The 26244-nt window shown below is 40.7% G+C and overlaps 2 protein-coding genes across 6 annotated transcripts in view; one reads left to right on the forward strand and one right to left on the reverse strand.

The window, feature by feature from the left end:
• Positions 1-5809: 5809 nt before the first annotated feature.
• On the reverse strand, positions 5810-20318 carry AKAP4 (A-kinase anchoring protein 4). 4 transcript variants are annotated; one of them, XM_055375795.2, is made up of 8 exons: positions 19675-20318; positions 16960-17069; positions 15906-16089; positions 13696-13791; positions 12583-12633; positions 11933-12034; positions 7348-9480; positions 5810-6149 (listed from the first exon to the last, which is right to left on the reverse strand). In XM_055375795.2, exons 3-8 carry the CDS (start codon positions 15930-15932, stop codon positions 5994-5996), a joined length of 2565 nt encoding a protein of 854 aa, XP_055231770.1. In that variant the 5' UTR covers positions 15933-16089; positions 16960-17069; positions 19675-20318; the 3' UTR covers positions 5810-5993. The 4 variants fall into 4 exon arrangements, with proteins under 4 accessions (XP_055231770.1, XP_004064208.3, XP_004064207.3 ...); XM_055375796.2 differs by lacking the exon at positions 19675-20318 and adding an exon at positions 19339-19502 and having other exon boundaries at positions 5825-6149; XM_004064160.5 differs by lacking the exon at positions 16960-17069 and having other exon boundaries at positions 5816-6149.
• Positions 19792-26244, forward strand: part of CCNB3 (cyclin B3) — a 97953-nt gene continuing 91500 nt past the window's right edge. The window contains exon 1 of one of the 2 annotated variants that reach the window (XM_004064162.4): positions 19792-19989. The gene's annotated coding sequence lies outside the window, so the exon portion shown is untranslated. The remainder of the gene's footprint in view (positions 19990-26244) is intronic. The other variant, XM_055375791.2, reaches the window with a different exon arrangement.

A 26244-nucleotide genomic window follows, 5' to 3' on the forward strand; every position in this document is an offset into this window, starting at 1 on the left:
AGCCTTTCCAAGCCTCTGTCATCTCATCTGCAAAAAGGGATAACAGTAATACATACCTTATAGGGCTTTTGGGAGGATTATATAATACTGAAAAGCATTTAGAAGAATGCTGACTCACAGTAAAAGCTCAACAAATGTTAGACATTATTATTATTGTTATTATTATTATTTTGTATTGAAGCTCTTTTTTTTTTTTGAGAAAGGCTGGAGTGCAGTGGTGCAATCTTGGCTCACTGCAGCCTCAACCTCCCGGGCTCAGGTGATCCTCCCACCTCAGACTCCTAAGTAGCTGGGACTACAGGCGAGTGCCACCATGCCCGACTAAGTTTTGCATTTATATAGATGGGGTTTTACCATGTTGCCTAGGCTGGTGTCGTACTCCTGAGTTCAAGCGATCCACCTGTCTCGGCCTCCCAAAGTGCTGTGATTAGAGGCCTGAGACACCGTGCCCAACCATATTGAAGCTTTAGTGGGCTTCATTTAGGTATATTTTCAAATATAATTGCCTCTTTTGATGTACATAACCGTTCTAATGAGGTAGGTACAAAAGACTATTGGTTAGAATCCCAATTTTTGAGGTAAAGAAATTAAGACTAGGCTATATGAAGTGAGATGGCCATGGTTAATGACAAGTTTTATGATTTCCCGTTTAATGTTATTGTTCTCCACCAGAAGACACTGAAATAGATGGATTGTTATTTATTCAATAAATATTTATTGAATGGCTACTGTGTGCCAGGCATTGTGCTGGGCACTGAGGGTACAGTGGTGAGCAAGACAGACAGGTCCCTGTGCTCCTGAAGTTACCATTTTAGTGGAAGGGGACAATCAATAAGCAAGTAAATAACAATAAAAGGTATATATCAGTTAGTGCAATAAAAATTAAACAGGGCAATGGGATACAAAGTAATTAAGGGAGATAAGGTAGTGAATGAAGGAGGGTTTTTCTGGGGAGGTGACTTTCATGACAAGTAGATGAGCTGGAGACCTTCTCACCTTGGATATGTAGCTAGGTTCTGGGAGAGAAGTCCTCATGAAGAGGGGATTTCCAAGGTCCTACTCTGGGCCACCATAGACAAGTGGACAGGAAGGAGGGTTGCAAGGTAAGGGTTGCTCAGAGCCCAAAGTCAGAAAGACTTGCTAAATTTGAGATTTTCTGGAAAGAGGCAGGAGAGCAAAGAAACTTTTAGCAGTGGAAAGGGAATTTTTTTCCTTATAGGTACTTATTAAGTTTAAACATTTTAAAAGTAACTTTATTGAGATATAATTTAGATAGAATAAAGTTCACTGATTCTAAGCATACAGGTTAATGAGTCTTGAGAAACATAGACCCCTGTGTTAAACATCGTCTCTCTCAAGATATACAGAACATTTCCATCACCCTAAAGTGTTCCCTTGAGACCTTCGCAGTCAATTCTGGCTAGGTATTATGTAGAATGTCCCTCAGTTTGGGTTTGTCTGATGGTTTCTCATTATTAGACTAGGGTTATGTGTTTTTTGCAAGAATACCACAGAAGCGATAAGCCCTTCTTATCATATTATATCGGGAGATACATGATATCATTGTGTCTTTCCTGGTGATATTGGCCTTGACCATCTAATTAAGATGTAACTAACAGATTTCTCCATTGGAAAGTTACTACTTTTCCCTTTGCAATTAATAAGTATCTTGAGAGAGACACTGAAACTATCCCATAAATATTTGATTAAGCACTATATAAGACCTATATGTTGAATTAGAGAGTGGTGTTTTGTTGAATTTAGTTTTACCAGTCAAGAGCATGGTCTATTTTTACTATTCACCTGTTTTTATTTTTCTCATTCATATTTTATAGTTTGTTCTTTAATAAACATGGATCTGGATTAATGGGAAGACAATGTGATAGAAAGGAAAGAGCATAGTATTTGACACGAGGCAAACCTGGATTTGAATCCCAACTTTCCCACTCACTGGTTAGATGACCTTGCAAAAGGCCTGACTCGCTAATTTCTCATCCATAAAAAGTGGCTGGGAAGAAACCATCTCACAAGGTTTTTGAAAGCATTAAAGCACTGAGTAGTATCTGGCACTCAGTAAGTGCTGTGTAAATGTCATTTCTTGCCTCCTTTAATACCCAAGTGTTTAATATTGTTGTCACAATTGTGAGTAGACTCCTCTTTCTGGCAGGGTGGCCTTAGGATATAGGAATTCAACAGATTCTTTTAGATTTATTTTATGTTCTGACACCACAGAGGCTTTGGCTCGGGAGAAGCAGTGAACTTTTTACATGTCTCTGAGTCACTGGGGAGACTGTTTTAATTGACAGCAAATTATTGCAGCTCACCAGTATCTCCTATCCTAATACCTTTGCAAAACTCCTTCATTACCTTTGGTATTTGGGGATTTGATTTCACTGATGTACAAATATACTATTTGCAAAAGTGGCATTTTTTTCCCTCTCTCCTATATTTCTACTTTTTGTTTATTTTTCTTCTTTCATTATTAGAATTGTTTTAAGGTAGAACTTTAACACGGGTAATCTTGTGCAGTTCCTGTTTTTACCCAGAATAAATCTCATATGAGTTTTTATTTATTTTTTATTTTTGGGGGGGTGGGGGGAAAGGGTGTACTCTTATCATGTTAAACAAGAGAGAAAACACTGCAACACCCACCCTCACCCACCCCATCTATGATTTCTGATGTCTTAAGACTTAAGCAAAACTTTGCTTTCCTTGTTTGGTCTTTTTCCTTGTTCCAAATTTTATTTCCCCTTTTCTAAACTTTTAATTTGTTATTTGACATGAGGCAAACGTGGATTTGAGTTTACACTGGATTTTAGTTTAAGCCTGGATTTTATTTTACTTTCTTTAGGCAGGATGTCACTGTTTCTTTTTTTATTCTGATATGGGCTTTAAGGGCAACACATTCTCTAAATGCTGCCTTGGCAATCTCCCAGAAAGTGTTACTGTTGTCAGAAAAAGGGGTCCTGATCCAGACCCCAAGAGAGGGTTCTTGGATCTAATGCAGGAAGGAATTCAAGGCAAGTTGTAGAGTGCAGGGAAAAGAGACAGTTTATTGAACGCTGCTACTCAGTTACAGAGTAGGGCGTCCTCAGCTGCTACTCAGTTACAGAGTAGGGCATCCTCAGCTGCTACTCAGTTACAGAGTAGGGCATCCTCAGCTGCTACTCAGTTAGAGTAGGGCGTCCTCAGAAAGCAAGAGGAGGAACGACTTGTCTTTAAGTTTTCTTATATAGTGGTCTTATTTTCTATGTAAAACTAAGTTATGTCTACATGCTGGTGGGCTGACAGCATGACAATTTATTATTTTGCTGATGTAAAGAAAACTATTCTTGGCATTTTAGCTTGTAAGCACATCAAAGCATGACTATAATCAACTTAAAAGCATATATTGTTATGCGATATTGGGACATCTGGACATTCTGCTGTCGTGGGCATTTATCCTTACAGGTATTATTAAGCTGTTTCCTCAGCCATAAACATCTTATGACCATGGGCCGTGACTGGCAAGGAATGTGCCTTATTAGTTTTAACATGGAATTGATTTTAAAATGGTGTCACCCTGGCTCTCCTAGGCTCCTGTTTCTCTAACATTACTCCCATGAAATCAGTCTTACAAATTAATTTTTCCTTTTGCCTCAGGCTCCATTATGGCGTGGCATGGCACTGTTACTGATCGTGTGTATAAAAATTTTTGATATTTTGTTCACGGTTTTTTGGCATTAATTTATTAAAATATTATTTGATTATGGAGTTTTTGATCCCTGAGGCAAGTACCTCTCTCACCTCATTCCAGTCTAGTTCTGGCCTTGTAATAACCTCCCAGACAAGTTTTGCTTATAATTTTCTTTTGAGATGGAAGCCTGATATCAGAGAGACTGAAACTGTTATTAAGCCAATTGTACTGCCTGCCAGGAGAGAATCATGTTGTCCTTTTCTGCTCCTTTTGCCTCTTTCTTACTATATGCCAGATTCTCAGCTCAGCAGAAGTCCTTGTCCATTTCCAGCTGCTGGCATTGAGCACGGCCACATTGCTATTGGGATGCCTGGGGATACTTCTTCATTTAGAGAGGTCAAAGGCCAGGGTCTTATTCTCCAGAAATAAACCCCAAGGGCTATTGAGCTCCTCCAGACCCTTGACAGGGTCCTTGTGGCCCAAAGCATTCCTTTCTCTGCTGGAATCTGTCAGTTAGCTCTGGCAAAAATCAAGTTTCCTCACTCTGAACTTACTCCATCCACACAAGTTTCCCTTAGAAATTATGGAAAAGAAACTTGTTCATATAATTCTCAAATGTCAGAACTCGAAAGGCCCTGAGAGACCATCTTGCCCCAACCCCTTTCATTTAACAGAACATGTAACTTCCTTTGCTCTATTTCCACGTTTCAAGGAATCCCCAAGGCTGCCTCATAATAAAAATCAGGAGCAAGGTAAGAGCCAAGTTAATCAAGAAAGTAAACTGCTATGGGACCCAGCTGTGCTCAGGGAGGACTGAATCATTAGAAACGTAGCCCTGGCCTCGAGATTTGTTTATTAAGGATTTTCTTCAAGGGCAAAGAGAAGGATCTGTGATGGCTCAACTCCAAAGATTTTAATGGGGTGGGGTGAGACTCAAAAAGATTCCATGAGCTTTCAGCCGGGCTGGAGAGTTGTAAAGATCCTGCTTTGAAGAAGCCTGCCTTTACTTCTTCTATCTGACTGGGTCAGCCATCGTGGAGAAGTTGGCAAAGTTTGCCTGTGTGCTTAACTTCTCCCAAAATGTGTCTCTCTGGTTCCCATACTCAGAGGATATGCTTTCAGTTCTGAAATGTATCAAGAGGGCACTCCTGTGATAGGACTGGCATTGAAAGTCACATATTATTCACATATCTACATTTGCAACAAAATCCACCCTGTGCAAAACACCATCACATCTATTCCTCTAGTTTAACCTGTAAACAATGTAAGGTAATTTTTAGCTACATTTTACAGATGAACAGGCTCAGTCTGCAGGATTGCATAAGGCCATGTGACTAGTAAGAGGCAAAGCTTTGACTGTTGAGTCCAGAAGGACACCCCATCCTGTGCTTGTTCTACTAAGCCGCAACGCCTCAAGGGTGCCAAAGTGTGCCATGAGAGCACACAGTAAACTAGCTAACAAGGGCCGCAGGGTTGAAACCACTGTCTTGATCTGATTTGCAGTGAATGCTAGCACTATGATTGACTTATAGGACACATAGAACAAATCTGGGAACTTACTGTTATTCCCAGAGAAGACACTGGGACATTGGGCCCCAAAGGAATTTACCCATCTTAGAGGTTTATGTTCTTGGAAAATTTTTCTTTCAGACTGGAAGAAGACAAGGAAATCTCATCAACTGAAGGAAATTCCTTATAAGGAAGCTTTATTCACACACAGGAGAGGATCAGATCCCATTGTAGTTCTGGGTAGTATTTAGCTATGTGTAGTGAACACTTTTGAGGGATGTGTGTGTAGCAAGGCAGGGTAATGGGTATACACTTTCTTCAACTAAACCAAGAAAGCTGTATCCTTGGGATTAGAAAGGGGATTATCAAGTTAGTTGTGCAGTTCAGGGAGAAATAGGAAGGCCACAGGTGGGAAAACTCTAAATAGACTGTGAATTGAGATTATTTGGACAAACCAGATTACTTAGGGACCTTGACATGGATTATATCCCTGTGTCCTCGGTGCTCAGAAAATAATCCAGGGTGAGATCTGAATACAACTCCAACACTGTATCACCATTCCTGGAAAATGAGCCAATTCCCTTCTCTTGTCTTGGAAATAGCTGATCAAAAAAACAATGACACATTTATTATTTTTTTTATTTTATTTCCCAGTTTGTTGACACCTCTTACATTCACAGGCAACTGCTCAAGTGTATTGGGAAATACAGTTGTGTATTGTGCAGTTGACTGGCCTGATGGTGGGGGTGCTCTGGCTGGGATGGAATGCTGCTAGGGGGGCTAAGATGAAGAGGAGTCAAGGATCAGCTCACAGGTTAGCGAGCAGCCAGTCCAGCAACTGTTTCCTGGCCACCTTTCCCACAGCTTCATCCAGTTGCCATTCCTTGGCAAACTTCATGACCTCTTGAAGAAGACCTCCTACACTGTACCCCTTCTCTGCTGCTTTAGCTGAAACCTGAGGAAGCTGTGGGGAAAACAGAGCTAGTGTGAGTTACGTGATGCTTTTTGGAGGAAAGACCTGCTGGACGAAGTTCTACCACCCAACCCCCTCAACCCCTAACCTCCTCACCCACACCCACCACCTTCCCGCCCATGATTCTAGGATTAGGGTACAGCACGTCATAGATCTAGGACTAGAGGCTGCTGACACATCTTTCCTTTTCCCTTGAAACTTCTCTAATGACATAGATCAAAATGCCAAAGATACTTTCTTTTTTGAGCTTCAAAAACACACTCTGAAATTAGTTGTGTTCATTAAATACTTTTCACCAGATGCTGGACCCTTCAGTTAGTCTGTGCTGATTGCTAGGTCAAGGTTTGGGGTTGCCATTCCCCCACCTCCCTAAAAAAGTATGAGACTTGGAGTAGGGAGGATTGTCTGGCCTTGGCTCCTGGACTGAAAATAACTTTGTTAAGTATTTGATGTTTCTGGAATCCATCTAATGCAGGAAACTCAGCTGTCAGATAGGTGTGTGTGTATGTATGTGTGTGTGTGTGTGTGTGTGTGTGTGAGAGAGAGAGAGAGAAAGAGAGAGAGAGAGAGAGACAGAGAGAGAATGTGCATCTGTATGAATGTATGAATGCTGGCCTCCATGGAATCTGAGGAGCAGGGCCAGGACTAGGGTCAGGCAAGTGAGGCACATAGGGCATAAAATTTAAGGAGACAGGACTCTCAGGGCACTTGCAGGACCCATGAGTTTGGGGGAGGAGCATAGGGAAAATAGTAAGAGACAAGTTTCAAACTGTTTCTGGTAGGTCAAACACAAAATTAGTCCATGATACTTCCAACACCTCAAGAGGTAGGGAGGAACTCCATTTTCCTTTTTTGTTCCCTCCTCTCTAGAGTACTTTGGGGGATCTTAAAACTCAAAACATAAGACTTAATCATTCCCCAATGTTTTATCAAATAGTTTGTCAAAAGGGTCACGGATGAAATGCGTTAATCTCACTCTCCTCCTCTTGGTGGAAATGCACAGGCCTTGAAGTGTCCACTTAGCTAGTGGTTCACCATTTTTGTGTCTTTTTATGAGGTGAAAGTAATTCATGAAGCACACGGTAAAGAATAGACTTGAAACTCGAAAGATCTTGGGCTCTAAGTACAATGCTGCCTCCCTGCCTCTGCCCATTCCAACTTTCTTCTTGTGCCTTAATGCATTACTTACCTTTTCCAGTTGTCCATCCTTATCTCCCATGAAGTAGAGCATGGGCACGTTAAAATGGGAGGCTGCAATCCACTGCAGGACAGCCTGGAGCTGCTTCTGCAAGCTATTTGTAGAGCACTGATTATTGACAATTACTTCATGTCCAAGAGAGTCTTGATAGTTCTGTGGCATTGCACCAGTGTGAATGCATCTGGTGCCCCTGAAATTGGGCTTATTTGCCGAGGCTGCTTGTTCTTCCAACTCAGCAAGGGCTGCCCCATTGTTGCTATACTTAGCCATGATAAGGCAGAGCTTCATCACAGATTCTACCAGTTTATCTATAAATTGCCCGTTCACTTGCTTCATCCCACTGGTACAGTCAAGTTCTTGATGCTCCTGGCATTGTTCTTCCCCTTTGTCAGATCTGTTGGACATGGAAGCTGCTTTGCTTGCCCTGGGCTCAGAACACTTGCTCTCACCTTCGCATGGATCCTCACATTTGAAGGGGTTCTCATTAAGCAGTTTCTGAATCAGCATTAGAACGATGTTTGACATATCCATTTTCTGGGAGTCCAGGTGTTGGTTCTCCTTTTGACAGGTGGATGGTCCAGGGGCTCTGTGAGATTCTAGTTGTTTCACTGAAAGTGCTTTGGCACTTTGGCCACCTCCACACTTTTCATATTGAGTACTCTGAGCCATATAGCCCATGGTGGAACCAGGACAGTCTTCTTCACATGTATCTTTGCCCTTAGTCTGCTGGGTCAGATGGTACTGGATCAGCTTAAGGGCAGAGACAATCAGGTCCTTGGCCAGTGAATCTGTGGAAGCATTGATCTTTTCTCCTTTCTCATCTTTATTGCTGCATGCTTTGGTAGCCACCTTGCATGAGTTTCCTTGCTTTTGGTTCCAGATGGTCAGGCCCTCTTTGAGAATGTGTTCACCGACTTTCTCAGCACTAGTCAGTGACTTGCATGGGTCTGATTTCATTTTGCCTTTGTCCCTCTCTTTCATTTCAGCTTTCATGGTGGAGAATTCAAGACTCTGATTCCTGCATTTGGGATCATGGGACCCAGCTTTTAAAGATGCATATGACAGACTCTGAGACTTAGTCTCCTTCTCCTCACCAATAAGGGCACTGACCAAGCGCTTCAGCATGGCCTCCGTGATGTCTGTAGCATTTTGTTTCCACTGGTTGAACAGATTTCTCTTGACAGCTGAGACAAAGTCTGAGTCAGTCATCAGGACCCCAGTAATATTATGCAGGTTCTTCATGCAAGAATCAATCAAATCGGACACAATCTCCTTGGTGTGCCTTAGCAACACCCTCTTCAGGACCACACATGCTGGAATTGGCTTCCCAGAGCTGTGCACTTTCAAGGTCTTCATGAGAGAGACCATCATGTCAGATGCCACCTGATTTGCATAAACCATGAGCCCCTTGCTGATGGAATCTGCAAATTCTTTGCTCTCTCTCTGGGACATCTGTTTGTCTCCACTTTTGCTCTTGTTGGATAATTCGCTATATAGAAAGCTTTTCTGGCCACCTTCCCTGGACTCCTCTCCAGTGCCACGCATTTCTGCAGCTGTCAGTTCCACAGCTTCATAGGCCATTTCAGAAGCAATCTTGCTCGCAGGAGTTCGGGGACTGATTCTCTCTTTGTTCTCAGGGGATGGACAGATTGAATGATGAAGGCATTTGCTTTTACCTTCCAGCTTCTTCTTGATTTCCTTATGGGCCATCTGGATTACCAGAGAAGATAGTCGGTTGACGTAGAAGGAAAGGTCATCTATAGAACATTCTCCATCAGGGGAAATGACTGCTCTCTGAGTGCTAGGAGGTTTGGCTGGAGGAGCTGAAGGACTTTGATTATTGTTGGTGTTTTTAGCTGCTGTCATTTCTAGATGTAGGTTTTGAGGTCTGTTCATCAAATAATCTATGTTCACTTGATCGGCATAGATACTGTAGCAGTTCTCAGAGGATGCTCTGTGATATTCGCCCTCTGTGTCTCCTACTTTATGTTTACAGGTAGAGGTTGAGGGGCTCAGTGCATGTTGGAAACCCAAGGCATACTTCTGGAGATCACTGAGAAGCCAGTTGAGGACACTTACAGGATCAGAGGGAGCTTGTTTGAAAAGGCATACAGATCCCTCTGTCTAAAAAAAGAAGAAGACCTATCCATAAGAGTTTGGGTAGGCTACTTTTTTCCCTTATTTTATTTAGAAGATGTATCAGATTAGGGATTTGACCTTTTGGAGTTTGTATGGGAACATAACATCCAGTTATATCCATTAGTACACATTCAAGCAGAAGTGGCAGCAACAAAAGTTCAAAGTATATACATGTGTATACTTTATACAAGGGTTATCAATATATGTCTGCCAACTCATATGAATATGTTGTATCTCAATGTGTCAAAAATGTGTCAGTGTGTCTGTTGTGTGTGTATATATGCATGGAAATATAGCAGTTCACATGTGTGAACATCTCAAAGATGTGAGAATGTGCCATTCTGTATTGTTAGTGTGTGAAAATGTGCCTCTGTGTGTGTGTGCATATGTGTGACTATGTCTAAGCATGTGTAATAATGTGTTGACATCATTACCTATTGTATATGTCTACTGTATAGGCTGACATGTGCATGTTAGTATGCATATTTGTACATGTGTGAATGTCAAAATATGAGTGTCTATGTCAGTGTGTCTCTGAATATGTAAATGAGCAAGTGTCAATTTCAGTAATCTGCATATATGTGTGTAATATAAATTCACTAGTATGTATCATGCAGCTATAAATGCATTTATGTATGTTAAAGCATAAATTCACGTATTAACATATACATTCATTAATATAATAGATACAATTTTAATATATTAATGTATATGTATGTTAAAACATGAATATGTGTAAACAGGTGATTGTATAATGACTATGTATGTTCATAAATTGGGTATCAATTTATGTTATATTTATATGTTATGTCAATATTTGACCATGTGTATGTCAATGTTGTACATACCCTGGTATTTGAGTATGTGTGTGAGTAGGTGTGTTATTGCATTTGTGTCAACTGTATGTATCAATACGAACAAACAAGTGTGTTAGTAAATATGTGTCGCTTAGTGTAAGTTTGTGTGTATGTCAGCATGACTGTGTATGACCATATATGTCTTTGCATACATATGTATATTTATAAGTGTGTATACCAATAACTGAGTCTGTATGGTCACTATGTTTTGATCAAGTCTTATGCATGTAATGTGTGTGAATGTATGTTCATGCATTGTGTAATATGGGTGTTTATGTGTGTCCTGTGTGGGCATGTCACTGCATCTGACTCTGTATGACTTTGTATATCTTTGTATATGTGTGTCATTGTTTATGATCAGTTTAAGTTTGCTACATCAATGCTTGTGTATGTCAATATCAAATGTAGCCAAGCATGTATTTATAATTGCTTGTATAAATTGTTTTTTGTAAATGTATATAAATGTATACATTGATGTGTGTATCATTTTGTATAAATTTATATGTGTATATCTATGCCTGTGACTGTGTATGCCCATGTCCAGATATGTGTATATGTACTATATACACATATTCCACCCAACACTAACTACCAAGCCCTCTGCTCGTTCTATTGCTTCATCTCCTCTCTTTTCACTGAATTTCTGGAAATGTGAGGTCATGATAAAGTCAACTTTTTGCAAATGAGCTTAAGTTACAATCAAGCAGATCTGCATTGTATGTAGGAAACATGGGCTGCTTTTTCAAAAATTAATGCCAGGTATAATTTATCCCTTTCTTAAGACTCCAAAATTGAGTTGGCCATACCCAAGTAAACTGACAACTCTTTGGATACTGTAATGTAAACTTGTTTTTCCTTCCTTGGGGGCCACTCCTTTCTGGAGTCTGGGGTCAGAAATAATGTTTTGGTTATAATATGAGCCTAGAGACACAGAACAAGAAACATTTGATTCCTCTGCATTAAAGTCAAATATCCTGTCCTATTACCAGCCACTCCAGGCTTGTAGGCATGAGACGGTGACTTGTTGTATGCTCCAGTGCCCTCCCAAAACCAGGACCCTAACAGATATAATTTTGGATACTTAAACAAAACCAAAAGGAGTTTGTATGTCACAGTGGCATGCAAGTCTAATTGCTTCTAACTTTAAGCTACTCAACAGCCTAGGTAATCTCTTAGACCACAGGGTAAGGATGAGGCACTCAAATTCTTGGTGGTTATGGATTGTCTCTGCTCCATACCCCTCTTTCTTCCCTGCTGGATGCTGGGCAATGTGGGGCACACAAGTCCATTACCAGCCAGCGAAGAATATTACAAATAGTCTTGTGTGATTATGATTGGATGGGTAGCTGGAAATCAGGAGAGGGCATTCTGAGCCTCTGTGATTAGTGCCATTATTAAGTACCTGGGTGTTGAACTTACTGTGGTCTTGAACTTAGGCCTGTGTTCTCTAGAATGTCATAGTATTCAAATTGATGAGCCTGTTTGACAGTAAGTGTCTTACCATGTCTGATCCAGAGTCCTCAGACTCATCATTGAGCTCTGAGAATTAGAAGTGGTGGGATCTCAGAGGTTAAGTGTACCTTAGACTGGTCTTTCTTCTCAGTGTCCTTGATCACGATAATCTCTTTTTCTTCCAGACTTCCCAGGTTTAAGTTGCCTTCTGAGCTGGAACTAGCAGCATCCTATGGAATTAAACGGTGAGATTCTTAAACAGTTACTTTTGGATATTTCTCCAAGCTGCTCCCCTAGGCTATGACTTCAAATCGTGAATGTTATGACTTCTTTTATCTTTTTTCTTTCTGCAGGAGAGGTAGGCTTGTGAGGCTAGCTAATCTTTGAAGAATGAGATGAAGTTCCCTCCACAAATTACTACTCCCCACTCTGAAGATGCTCACAAAGCCACCAGTCTCAAGAACTATATTCATCACCCTTTGGATGGGTTTTTTTTTAAATAAAAAAATAAAAAACAACTTTTCTGACATGCTATCTTCCATGTTTTATCTCTTTCAGTCCTACCAGCAACTTAAGTGGCTTCTAAAATGAGACTTGATATCAAGAGTGACGGTAAATTCAGAACCAGGGATCTTGGGCTCATGAGAATGCTGGCTTTCCCCCTGAGTCCCCTCCACCTTTCCCCTCTCTCCCCCAACATTTTCCATTCTTCATACTTCACTGATAACCCTTCTCAGCAGCTTCCTACCAATTCTGACTCTGAGCAGAGAATACGTACCTTGTAATCTTTATCTTCTACATTCAGGGTGGACACATCGACAAAGCATATCTGCATCAAATTAGAAGGGTGAATTTAGAAAAACTCTAGAGAAAGGGGCATAATTTCTCTTTCTTGGAGATGATAATAGCACCTACCTCAGAGGGTTCTTGTGAGGATTAACTGAGATACTATATGGAAAGCATGTAAAAGCAGATTGCCTGGCACATAGTGAGTACCCAATAAATGTTAATACTGTGATTATTGTTAGGCAGACAGAATCTTAGCATTAGCACGTTTCTTAAATGAGAATACCAACCTCCTGTCAGAGTGAGGCCCGAGGTACAATATCCACATGTATTAATTGAGAAAACTGTGAAGAGAAATGGCTTGCCCAACTTACACAAACTTAAATGTGGAGCTTGTATTAGAACTCAATTTTCCTGGCTTCCAGTTTAGAGCACTTGCTACTACACTAGTGTTTCTCAAAATTTATTTTATTATCAATAATATAGAATATTTTAAGTAGTGTATGGATAAATATTTCTGCATTTAATAGGTGAATTTTATTGTGCATTAGGGAGAATACATACTAGAACATCAAACCTGGGATATTATGGATAATATTTCTTAGCATGATTGTAATTTTTAAAATGTAAGTCAATTTTTAAGACATTGTAAAAATACATATTAATTAAATAATAGTATGCGTGGCATTTGAATATGATTGAAGACTGTGAAGCCCTGTGAATTACTTGAAGTTTGGGAAACAGACCATGAAGCATTTTGCCCTCCTGAGGGGTCCTAGGGTAACATTGTTAGCTAGGCAATATTATTATGACTTAAGAGGTCTTAACTAATAGAGGCTGGTTGCCAGGCAACCACCACTCCTCCCTCAGGCTCCTCCCCAGCCTCCCCTCCCCAGGTCCTTTACATCACACCACACCCTGCCCCTCCCTTGATTTTTATCTCTGTATGATGTATGAGCATGCTGGCCCCTGACAGACCTTGTTGAGCTTGGTTGCTTGGAGAAGTCAGGGTATCATCGTCCATTAGTTTATCTTGGGCCCCAGGATATCTATACCCATATGCCAATTTTTCCTACTCCTCGGCATGAGTCATTTTTTATCTTACCACTTTCCGGTCCTGATCTTGCTGTCCTTCTGGGTTGTAGAGATCTACCTTGCACACACCCCTGTGGCTGCGTAACCAGTCAATATCATCAGACATCTGGAAAGAGAAATAAAAGAAAGTTGAAATGCTTATATATGGTTTTTGGAAACTGGGTCAGTTTGGATAAGAATCTCTGGAGGGGTTCTGAAATCCATTTCTGTGTTTCATATATAGGTTTAGGCTAGGAACTGGTGGGGTGAGCAGTGGGGGACACATTGAGATGTTTGAACTTGATGCTCAGGATCATTATCTTTTAGCAAAATCCATAGTCTCCTTTAATTTAGACTCCCCACACCAAGTATTTGGAATCATGAGAGTATGATGACCTGGGAATCAAATTTAAAAGGAAATCTAGTGACTTTGGGGATTACATTTAGTGATTTACTTCTACCCAACTCTACTAACTAAATGTCTCTGATCTCCACATTTCTTTACCCCCTCGAGTACCTTCAAAAAACTCCAGCTCACGTTACCCCCTCTAACTTAATTCTAGCTAACTCCAGTTCAACCAGTCTTTCCCATTACACTATAGAAAGTGAAATTAGATAAATAGCTATAACACATCACTCAAAGCCATTGGAAAATACTAAAGTCAATAGCAGTAAATAAATAGCCCTTTTATTAAAACAACATATACAATTTCAATATATAGAACAAGATTTTGAATGCTGAGAAAACCCAGTCTAATAACCATAAATATAACACCGAGAGACAGAAATCTGAGGGAAGACCAGACCCTGATCCAATAGGATCAAGTTTAATTTATTTTAGAAAGAAAAAATAATCTCTGTCAACTTCCTTCCACCATCACCCCCCGCCACCACCTCCCAACCCAGTCTGGAACTAAAAGTAAAAAGGAAATGACAAAAGCCAGTGACTGATTTTTGCTGCGTAAGACCTGAGATTTATGCTTAGAACACACAGTTAAGAGTTCAGTAGACTTGTTTTTGGTATCTGGGGCTTGAATTTGATTTCTTTTTAAATTTTAACAAGAGAAATCCTTTTTGCCAAGTATTAGAGGGCTGTTGAATTCCCCCTCCCATCCTCCCCACTCCTGCTCTCCCTTCTGCCCTTCCCCTCCCCTCTCTCCCCACTCCGCTCCCTCCCTCCCCTTTCCATTCCCTCCCCCTTTCTCCCCCTCCCCTTTCTCCCCCTTCCCTCCCCCTCCCTCCCCTTCTCTTTCTCCCTTCCTCCTTCTTTCCTTCCACCCCTTCTCTATTCCCCTACAGCATATTAATAATAGCTATTCTCTAATGGCTATCCTTTCACATGATAATACTACATTCCTGCTCTTTACCATCCCTGCCTCCAACCAAGATCTTTTTGAACTCTTCCTTCAGGAGTCTCTGTGAAACCTTGAAAAAGTTATAGGAAAAGACTCACTCTGAAGAGGGAGTTTCTTTTTTTCCAAGAGCTACATAGGGAACACTAGCCTAGTAAAAAAAGAGGTGGAGGCATAGAGTCCCTCATGTGATTCAGAAACAGCCTAAGTCCAAGTCCAGAAGAACTGTGAAAAATAAAATTTATGAATTCATTACCTTGATGATGAAGTTCTTTTAGACGTTTGGCTGAAAACGTGACACCCAGAAGGGAGATGTGCCCCTTTAGATGGAACTGAGAAGTGCCAAGTTCTTGGGCACCTGCAGTTGGCTGCCACCCCTGTCAGCTGTTGGACCAGACTGAGGGGCCAGGCTTTCCCCTGCTGCCTCTGACCCTGGGGTGTGGCAACAGAGTTTGTTGGGTCACAATGCCTGAACTGTCACAACCTAAGCAAAGGTGGGCATGTTGGCAAACTCAGTAACCTATTCCCATCAAAAGCACATCAGGCTGCCTGTGGTGCGACAAACTTTTTCTGTTATCTCTATGAGGGTACACACCATTTTTCTCACATTTTCTCTGGCTCACAGTCCATCAAGATATCCCTTCTCTTTTCATTTCCTGCGAGACCTCCAGAACAATCTAATCATACCCCTACTAGAGAATCAGAGTTATATTGCAAGAGATCTTTAGATTTACATAGAAACAGAGAAATGTTGGTCAAAATCTTTTCTGGGTATCCCAAATAAAAGTATGAAAATAGAAACTTGGAGGCTGCCTCAGCAGCTTCTGTAGTTTCACCTCACCATTAAGATGCCCCCTTAGCTAGTCAAAAAGAAGTCAGATGTCCCTACCATTGTAGTATCAGAGTACGCCATCATGTAGGACCCTGGAATGATGTTTTCTTGTCGATTTGGATGCTGTGATGACTCTTCCAGTCTGCCTCAAGATACTGCTTTTTTCTTCAACTCTCCATGCCCTCCTACAGCCTTGACTGCCAGCTGGTACCAGAGTTACCTCTTCTTGACATCACCGTTTCTATAGAGAACAGTGACAGCACAAAGTTGGAGGGCTCTAAGGATTCTGTGTGCTCTAAGTGGTCTAGCAGGCTCTGACCTTCCCTATAAGTTGTCCAGAGAAAGGCTGATCTAGTTGAGACAGGGTCTGTCTTTTACAGACTCCCTAGGCCATGAAAAGACTTAAGCTCCACTTAATCTTTTCAATCTGGCCAGTGCTGGTTTGTTGGCTGCAGTATGTGTTAGAGATTTATCCATTACACTTTGAGATGCCTTCATCTCATCTTACTGAGTTTAGCCCCAGTTTGGAAATATTATCCCACAACCAAATGTCTCTCACTCTGCCCAAGTCTCATCTTTCCTTGTCTTTTCTCCATGTCTCCACTTTAATACTGCATGCATGTAAATAAATGCATCTGAATTAACAATCAGTTGAGATGATCCCCTAAAAGAGTTCCATATTCTTGGTTCTACCTCCATTTATTCTTTTTCCTGTTGCCCCTGAGATTGCATCTCTAACTCCGCTATATTATTTTGATCCTGTTAGCTCATGGTGTCAAACAGAAACAGAGCCTGGAATTTGTTAGAGGCGGCAAGACAGATTTTATTCAGGCCACTGCAGTAGAGGAGAGAGACTTCTGATGAACAGATCTCAACTCCACTGAAACAAAAGGCAGGGTGTGCTAAGGAAAAGTACCGAAGGACATTGAGTGGGGGTGAACTTGGTCAATGTATTGGGGCATCTGTGTTTGCTAATGGGTACTTATTAAAGTTAGGTTCCCTATGTTCACAATGTCAGGTTTATAAAGAAAAACATAATTAAGAACTGTAAAGAAAGAAATGAAATAAAGTAAAATCAAAAAAAGAGAAGAAAAGAAAGCTAAGCTCCTACCTTCCCATAGAGACAGGGAGACATGGACCCTATTTTTCTTGATCATTACATTACAAAGGGATGGCTTCCAGGTTGTTGAGAAAGACAGTCCTGGGTTGTAGAAGATACATCTTAAAAGAAGAGAGAAAGAATTTACAATTGCAAGTTTTCTAAAGTACATGCTGTAAGGAAGGGAGTCAGGGCCTGTAGTCAGGTTTTGGCCTGAACAAACAGTAAATTCTTTTGGCAGCAATGAACTGTCTCAGGAAGGCATTTTAAGGGGGGCTAGGATTGTCATACTAGGGAAATGGCCTTTTGGCAGCTTTGAACTGTCTCAGGAAGGCATTTTAAAAGGGCTGAGATTGTCATCCTAGGGAAATGGCCTTGAGCTGACAGAAACTACGCTGGTGTTTGTTCAAGTCTCTTAGTGTGTGTATGTATTGGGGGGCAGGTGGATGAAATTGTGCTGAAAGTTGCAGTTCTTATAGGCCAAAGTTGAGGCCTAGTTGAGAAGTGGGCTCAGAGAAGCCTGACTAAAGTTTGATCATGAAGAGGGTCTTTGTTGCTTTTCCTATACCATCCTTTTGTCAAGGGGCAACTTTTGATGATTAAAGACAAAGCTGGAGCTCCTGTGTCTGGCTCATCTCTGTGGAATACGAAGCAAAGGAAGAAAATGTTTACATATTCTCCAAGCACAAGAAATCATATCTCTAAGAGATTAAAAATAAAACAAAACAAAAACAAAAACTGTGTCTCCCAGCCCGGAAAGGAACAACCATGATTCATGCCTGGAAAATGTCTTAGTAATCCCCAAATGACAAAGAGAGAACTATTATGGATGATTAGAGCACTCTCCCAGGGCACCTGAATCCTGTCATCCTGGAGGCTAACCAGGAGCAGGTAAGAGCAGCATTTGGATGTGAAACCAATGAGCGAAATGTAAGGGAAGAATCAAGGCAGACCTGGCTCAGTCATAGGTCACAGTACATTTACTGCCTCTTCCTTCTCTTCTCGAGGCTCTCAAATTGGTCTGTACTGAGTAGAGGGGATGGAGGGCAGGTGAGGGATAAGGGATGTTCAAATAGTCAAAGTAAGGAATATATTGTATTAGTGTGTGAAGGTGTGTGAATAGTCTGCACTTAGGTTTGCCTTTAATAGCCAAATATTGAGATATTAAACACAAAAGCCTTGGTCATCATTTTTTTTTCTAAGCACCATCATCTATTTTGTAACCTTGTTTATTCTACCCAAACTTCTTCTCTTTCACACAAACTTGTGAATAAGAGTGCAAATCAATACTTTAAATACACTCTCGGTTTGCATTTGGCTAGAAAAAACTATGAAGATAATAAAAATGGGACCTGCGTTTATAATATAATTATCATGAATAATGGCAAAAGGAAATTAAATGAAGTGAACCATCAGCCTTCATGAAATCACTGTGTGTCTGGTAGTCTTGCTGGGTATCTTCCAGCCTCAGATTTAGCCTACCTTTTATGTGATGACACAATGACCATTTAGAAAATGGGCAGTGATGCCAATGATTATCAGACATCATTTACTGTGGACCAATATAATTGGGAACACCACTTCTTTTTCTCCTGATTTGTTTTCCTGCCATGAGAGTACACAATGACATTTAGAGCAGCTTCATGCAACCATACTAAAGTGAAAATTAGTCATTTTGAACATCTTGGCAGTGGAACTGTATAATTACTTCTGTCAAGTGTTTGTGTTTTGTCTGCATTGTCTGCATTGTACATATTTTTTCTTTCCTATGAGTGATTGGAGGAGTGGAGGGGGAAAATAAAGGACTTTTAAAGTCTATAAACATAGACTTTATAAATCATAAAACAATTTCAGGGGGCAACTGCTAAAGATAAGTGGAGTCTTAGGAATGTTAGGGGTTCTTTTATAGGTAGGGGCTTAATTAGGCAGCTAAAGTTCTGTTCCATAACCTTGCGGTAGAAAATGACTTATGGCTAATTTTGAGGGGTGGGCTTGGCTTGGCAGTGGCTATTTCTGGTCAGGCTCTTCTTTTATAATTATGAAATTTCCTTCCCCTGATTTCCTAGAACATTTGCTTATTGTCAGGATAATTCACCTGACATTTACTAAATCTGGCCTTGTAGAGTTAATTACCTTTTCCTATTCCTAGATTACCTACATTGCAAGCCTAGAAGGTTATCTATCTCTTTTTCACTGCATCCACCACAATACTGGGCACACAGGTGGGCTCAAGACACAAGGTTTTGGAATTTTTAGGGCAGAAAACATAATTCAGAAATCACAGCGTCATGGGATCTGTAAAAATGACCAAAAAACTTGGTTAGCTATCTGAGTGGGCAGGCTTCTTTCCCAGAGCAATAATTGTCACACTTTGGCGTGCATCAGAATCACCTGGAGGGCTTCAGTTTCTCATTCTACGGGTCTGGAGTGGGGACTGAGAATTTGCCTGGTACTGTGTATTACATGCATTATCTCATTTAATTCACGCTCAGCCTTATGAAATGCCTACCACTTTAATTATAAATGACTCGCTGGAGCGCAGAGGCCACGTGACTGGTGGGGGTGCTTGGCAGCACTGGCCACTTCCATCGTCTTGGGGGTGGGGGTGGCGGGGCGCGCGCGCGCGCGTGTGTGTGTTTGTGGTGATTAGTATGCCTTTTATTTCTTTCAGGGTCTGGAGATAGAAGAGAAATTCCCTGAGAAAAAGAAAAGTAGAAGGGTACTTACTCTGATCTTCTGGCCCCATCTGGTGGTTTTAAGTCTGACTAAAAAAAAAAGCGCTGATTCGTGATCTCCCCCTGCTGGTGAGAATGGTGGGGTCAATCCGGCCGCCTCTCGTACCAGTTATTCTGAGGTGCATTTCTGTGGAAGCATTTCCGTTATTCTGAGGCAGTTGGGCTGAGGCGGTTGGTCGCCTCTCTCTCTCTGTTCCTCATCTACATTTTGATTGGTTTATTTTTGTATTGTTTTCTTTCAGTTTCCGATTGGTGGAGAACATTCTGCTAATAGCTTTTGTTCCAGTCCATTTGTGGCTTGTTAAAGGTACGACATGTATTGTCAGTCGTGACGAGAGCTTTTTGCCTTATATATTGATTATATATTATAAATATAGAAATATATCCTGTGTCAGGCTGGAGATGTGGGAGGAAAACTGGCTGAGGGAACTAGCCTTTAATTAGTTTATTTCCTCCCTGTCAAACCAACAAACTTTTCTGGAACATCTGACAAAATAACCTTTAAAAAGTACTTCAGGCTGACCGTGGTGGCTCGCGCCTGTAATCCCAGCACTTTGGGAGGCCGGGGCGGGCAGATCACCCGAGCTCAGGAATTCGAGACCAGCTTGACCACCATGGCGAAACCCCGTCTCTACTAAAAAGACAAAAATTAGCCGGGCGTGGTAGCGCGCGCCTGTAGTCCCAGCTACTCGGGCGGCTGAGGCGGAAGAATCGCTTGAAACTGGGAGGCGGAGTTGCAGTGAGCCAAGATGGTGCCACTGCACTCCATCCTGGGTGACAGAGCAAGACTCTGTCTCAAAAGAAAAAAAAAAAACTTAAATATACAATTACTTGGTGACAAAATGTTTATCCTGCCCTGCAGATAGTATATCAGTGAATGAATGTTTTAAACATTGCAGCTGGGTGCAGTGGCTGCGGCAGGAGGATGGCTTGAACTGGGAGGCAAAGGTTGCAGTGAGCCAAGATGGCGCCACTGCACTCCAGCCTGGGCGACAGAGTAAGACTCTTGTCTCAAAAGAAAAAAAATTAAATAGCCAGGCGCAGTGGCTCACGCCTGTAATCCCAGCACTTTGGGAGGCTGAGGCGGGCGGATCACGAGGTCAAGAGATCGAGACCATCCTGGCCAACATGGTGAAACCCCGTCTCTATTAACAATACAAAAATTAGCTGGGCATGGTGGCATGCGTCTGTAGCTACTTGGGAGGCTAAGGCAGGAGAATCACTTGAGTCCAGGAGGCAGAGGTTGTAGTGAGACGAGATCGTGCCACTGCACTCCAGCCTGAACGACAGAGTGAGACTCTTGTCTCAAAAGAAAAAAAAATTAAATAGCTGGGCACGGTAGCTCACGCCTGTAGTGCCAGCACTTTGGGAGGCTGAGGCAGGCGGATCACGAGATCAAAAGATGGAGACCATCCTGGCCAACAAGGTGAAACTCCGTCTCTACTAAAAATGCAAAAACTAGCGGGACATGGTGGCATGCGTCTATAGCTACTTGGGAGGCTGAGGCAGGAGAATCGCTTGAGCCCGGGAGACAGAGGTTGCAGTGAGCCGGGATGGCGCCACTGCACTCCAGCCTGGTGACAGAGCGAGATTCCATCTCAAAATAAATAAATAAATAAATAAATAAATAAATAAATAAAATATACTATTACTTGGTAACAGCTGGGTGCTGCGGCTCACTCCTGTTATACCAGCACCTTCGGAGGCTGAGGCGGGAAGAAAGCTTGAGGGCAGGACTTTGAGACCAGCCTGGGCAACATAGCAAAACTTCCGTCTCTACCAAAAAATAAATGAAATAAAATAAAATTAGCAGTGTGTTGTGGTGCCCGCCTATAGTCCCAGTTACTCGGGATGCTGAGGTGGGAGGATCACTTGAGCCTGGGAGTGGGAGGTTGCAGTGAGCCGAGATCATGCCAGTGCACTCCAGCCAGGACGACAGAGCAAGACTGTCTCAAAAGAAAAAATAATAAAAATGAAATATAGTATTACTTTATGACAGCTGGGCACGGTGGCTCACTCTTGTAATTCCAGCACTTTGAGAGGCTGAGGTGGGAGTATTGCTTGAAGGCAAGAGTCTGAGTTTGAGACCAGCCTGGGCAACAGAGCAAAACCTCCATTTCTACCAAAAGAAAAAAAATTAGCTGGGTGTGGTGGCGCGTGCCTGTAGTCCCAGTTACTCCGGAGGCTGAGGTGGGAGGATCGCTTGAGCACGGGAGGTTGATGCTGTAATGAAGAGTGATCTCGCCAACTGCACTCCAGCCTCCTGTGCCTCTTGCTCTCAAGTCAGGATGATGAATCGGGGTAATGACTTCCATGTGGTCACTAGGAGGTCGCAGCTGTTGGAAAATGTATTCCCATGCAGTAGGAGAACACCCCGTAAAAAAGCCGTCTTGAGAAGGCGTTCCTCCAATTAAAAGGGAAATTGGTGATTTCTCTTGACAGAATCACTCCCCATCCTAAAAACTGCATTTTTGTGTATGTCGTATTTATTGATACATTTCCTTAATATTTCCATTATGAAGATATGTATAGGTTCAAGGAAGGCAGTAACTGTCTCTGTGTACAACCTAGCAGTGGCTCATGTGCTTAGACACTCAGTAACTCTTGGTGATGTTGAGATGATTATGACAATAGTGATGGTGTTGATTATAAGAGTGGACTCAATCATATGTGTCTTCTGAAATTCTCAACAGTTTTACATTCACCTAGTGAATTTATAATTCACATATCACATTCTGCCTTGTGGTGTATTTGTTTCATTATGAGCTTTGTCTTTCCAAAAACAGGACTTCTTGAAGAGAATGACTGTGTTTTGCCCATTTTCACTTACCCTGCTAAGGGTAGCACAGGTTCATATATATTAGCAAATGCCTAATGATATTTACATAATTGAAAATAAGTGGTAATGGTTCTTCAAGAATTGCTAGCCCCAGGACCACATAGAAGTGCTTGGTCAAGGCCAAAAACATTGGGTCATCCTGATCCAAACTGCCTGGATTATTGTAATAACTGGCTAACTGATTCCACTGAATCTATCCTTGCCACTCTTCAATGTAACAGTTTTTAGGAACTGATATACTTTATTAGCTACTCTGTTATTTTTTATAATAGCTTTGTTGAAATATGATTCATATACCATGTAACTCGCTCATTTAAAGTGTACAACTCAATTTTTTTTAGTATATGGTGTCACAGAGTTGTACAACCATTACCATAATCAATTTAGAGCTTTTTTAATCACCCCCAGAAGAAACCCTATACCCTTTGTCTATCACACCCCAGCCACCCCTCCACCCCTATATCTCCCAGCTTTAGGCAACCACTAATCTACTTTCTGTCTCTATAGGTTTGCCTATTCCAGACATTCAGTATAAATGGAATAATACAATATGTGGTCTTTGGTGACTGGCTTCGTAGCAAAACTTTTTCCAGCAATGAGCTGTAGCAACATGTGTGAAATGTCTGTGAGGGAAGCTCATTGGAGAATCAGTGGCAAGGGTTTTTATTGGGGGCTGGTGATACAGGCACCTCCTGCCTAGCACATACCGAAATTTCAGATTTCTAGGAGGAAATCTGGTGTTCACCATAAACCATAAGGCAAAGTGAGCTCATATAATCAATTAGTGTTGTGGGAACCCTCCCCAAATCCAAGTTTCCAGATACTAGCCAAGGGCCAACCTTTGTAAGCAGGATTTTCAAATGACAATATTCTTAGGTCTGATATGTTAACCCTGAACCACACAGATTTTGATATGGATTGTGTTGATTCTGTAGATCAATCTGGGCAGTATTGCCATCTTAATATTAAGTAAGCTGATCAATGAACACGGAACATCTTTCCATTTATTTAGGTCTTTCTCTTAATGATGTTTTGTAGTTCTCAGTGTACAAGACAATATCGATGTTGGATTACATGGGTTGATTTTTCAAACTAGCCTTGCATCCCTGGGAGATATCCCACTTGGTCATGGTATATGTTAAATAATACTTTTAATATGTTGCTCAAATTTGTTTGCTAATATCTTGCTAAGAATTTTGTTTCTATATTCACGAGGGATATTGTTCTGTAGTTTTTCTATTTTGTATTATCTTTGGATGGTTTTGGCATCACAGTAAAAGTGTTCTCATATAATGTGTTGGGAAGTGCTCCCTTTTCTATTTTCTGGAAGTGACAGATGTAGAATTGGTGTTGTTCTTTAAATATTTTGTTTAATTCTCCAGTGAAATCATCTGGGCCCGGAGATTACTCTTTTGGGGAATTTTAAAATTAATAATTGAATTTATTTAAAACTGGGACTATTCAAATGATATATTTCCTATTGGGTGTGTTGTGGCAGCTTGTGCTTTCCAAGGAATTCATCCATTTCTTTAAGTCGTCAACTTTATGTGTGTAGAGTCGTTCATTGTATTCCCCTATCCTTTTTATGTCAGTAGGGTCTGTAGTGGAATCCCTTGTTTTATTTCTTTTAAAAAACCTTTCATTGAGGTATCATTGATATATTAATACAAAGAGCTGCATATATTTAACGTGTACAGTTTGACAAGCTTCTTCATATGTAAACACCCATGATTCCATTACCATAATCAAGGTAGTAGTCATATCCAGCACCTCCCAAAGTTTCCTTGTGTCCCCTTGTTGTTGGGTGTATTTTTGTTAAGAACACTTAACATGATATCGACCCTCTTAACAAATTTTGTAGTGCCCAATACTGGATTGTTTTTTGTTTGTTTGTTTGTTTGTTTGAGACGGTATCTCACTCTGTCACCCAGACTGGGGTGCAGTGGCGCGATCTCAGCTCACTGCAACCTCTGCCTCCTGCTAATATCTTGTTAAGAATTTTGTTTCTATATTCATGAGGGATATTGGCCATGGAGTTTTCTTATTTTGTATTATCTTTGGATGGTTTTGGCATCACTGTAAAAGTGTTCTCATATAAGAAGTTGAGAATTGTTCCCTTTTCTATTTTATGGAAGAGACATATGTAGAATTGGTATTAATTGTTCTTTAACTATTTTGTTTAATTATCCAGTGAAATCATCTGGGCCTGGAGATTTTTCTTTTGGGAAATTTAAAAATTAATAATTGAATTTATTTAAAACTGGGACTATTCAAATGATGTATTTCCTATTGGGTGTGTTATGGCAGTGTGCTTTCGAAGGAATTCATCCATTTCTTTTAAGTTGTCAAATTTATGTGTGTAGTGTTGTTTAAAGTATTCCTTTATCCTTTTTATGTCAGTAGGGTCTGTAGCAGAATCCCCTGTTTTATTTCTTTTAAAAAAACTTTTATTGAGGTATAATTGATATATTAATACAAAGAACTGCATATATTTAATGTGTATAATTTGACGAGCTTGTTCATATATAAACACTCATTATTCCATTACCATAATCAAGGTAGTAGACACATCCAACACCAGCCAAAGTTTCCTTGTGTTCCTTTGTTGTTGTTGTTGTTGGGTGTTTTCTTGGCAAGAACACTTAACATGATATCTACCCTCTTAACAAATTTTGAAGTGCCCAATGCTGTTAACTATAGGACTCTGTTGTACAGCAGATCTGTAAAATTTATTAATCTATGTCATTTCTGATATTGCTAATTTGTGTCTTCTTTTTCTTTGTCAATCTTGGTAGAGGTTTGCCAGGTTTTTAATCTTTTCAAAGAACCAGACTTCGTTTCATTGATTTTTACTATTGGTTTTTCTGTTTTTAATTTCACTGATTTCTGCTTTTATCATTATTTTTTCCTAAGTTATGCTTGCATTGGATTTATTTTTCTCTTCTTTTTCTAGTATTGAGGTGGGTGCTTAGAGTATTGACTTTTAAGCTTTTCCTCTTTTCTAATATTAAATAGTGTTATAAATTTCCCTTTCAGTTTTAGCTGTGGCCCATATATATATATGTATATATTTTAGCTGTGACCCACGTATATATGTATATATGGTATCATCTATTCTATATATATCATCTGTCTCTCTCCCTATATATGTACAATATATATTTTATTAAATAGTATATAATATTGTATTTTATGTATAATAAAATATATAATGAAATATAATATATAATACAATATATTTATGTATATAATATGTACACATATATAAATTTAAAAATGAATATATCTATTTTAAATAGAGACAGAATGTCCCTACGTTGCTCAGGGTGGTCTTGAACTCCTGGCCTCAGGTGATTGTCCCCATGTTTGCCTCTCAAATTGCTGGTATTACAGGTGTGAGCCACCACACCTGGCCCACAAATTTTGATGTGTTGTATTTTCGTTTTCATTCAGTTCAGTGTTTTTTTTTTATTTTGATTAAACCTTCATCTTTGATCCATGAGGTATGTCGTTTCGTTTCCAAGTGTTTGGAGATTGTTCTGTTATTATTTATTTATTTATTTTGAGACGCAGTCTTGCTCTGTCGCCCGGGCTGGAGGGAAGTGGCACGATCTCGGCTCACTGCAAGCTCCGCCTCCCGGGTTCATGCCATTCTCTTGCCTCAGCCTCCCGAGTAGCTGGGACTACAGGCGCCTGCCACCACGCCCGGCTAATTTTTTTATA

The sequence above is a fragment of the Gorilla gorilla genome, chromosome X (genome assembly GCF_029281585.2).
Source record: "Gorilla gorilla gorilla isolate KB3781 chromosome X, NHGRI_mGorGor1-v2.1_pri, whole genome shotgun sequence".
NCBI lineage: Eukaryota > Metazoa > Chordata > Mammalia > Primates > Hominidae > Gorilla > Gorilla gorilla.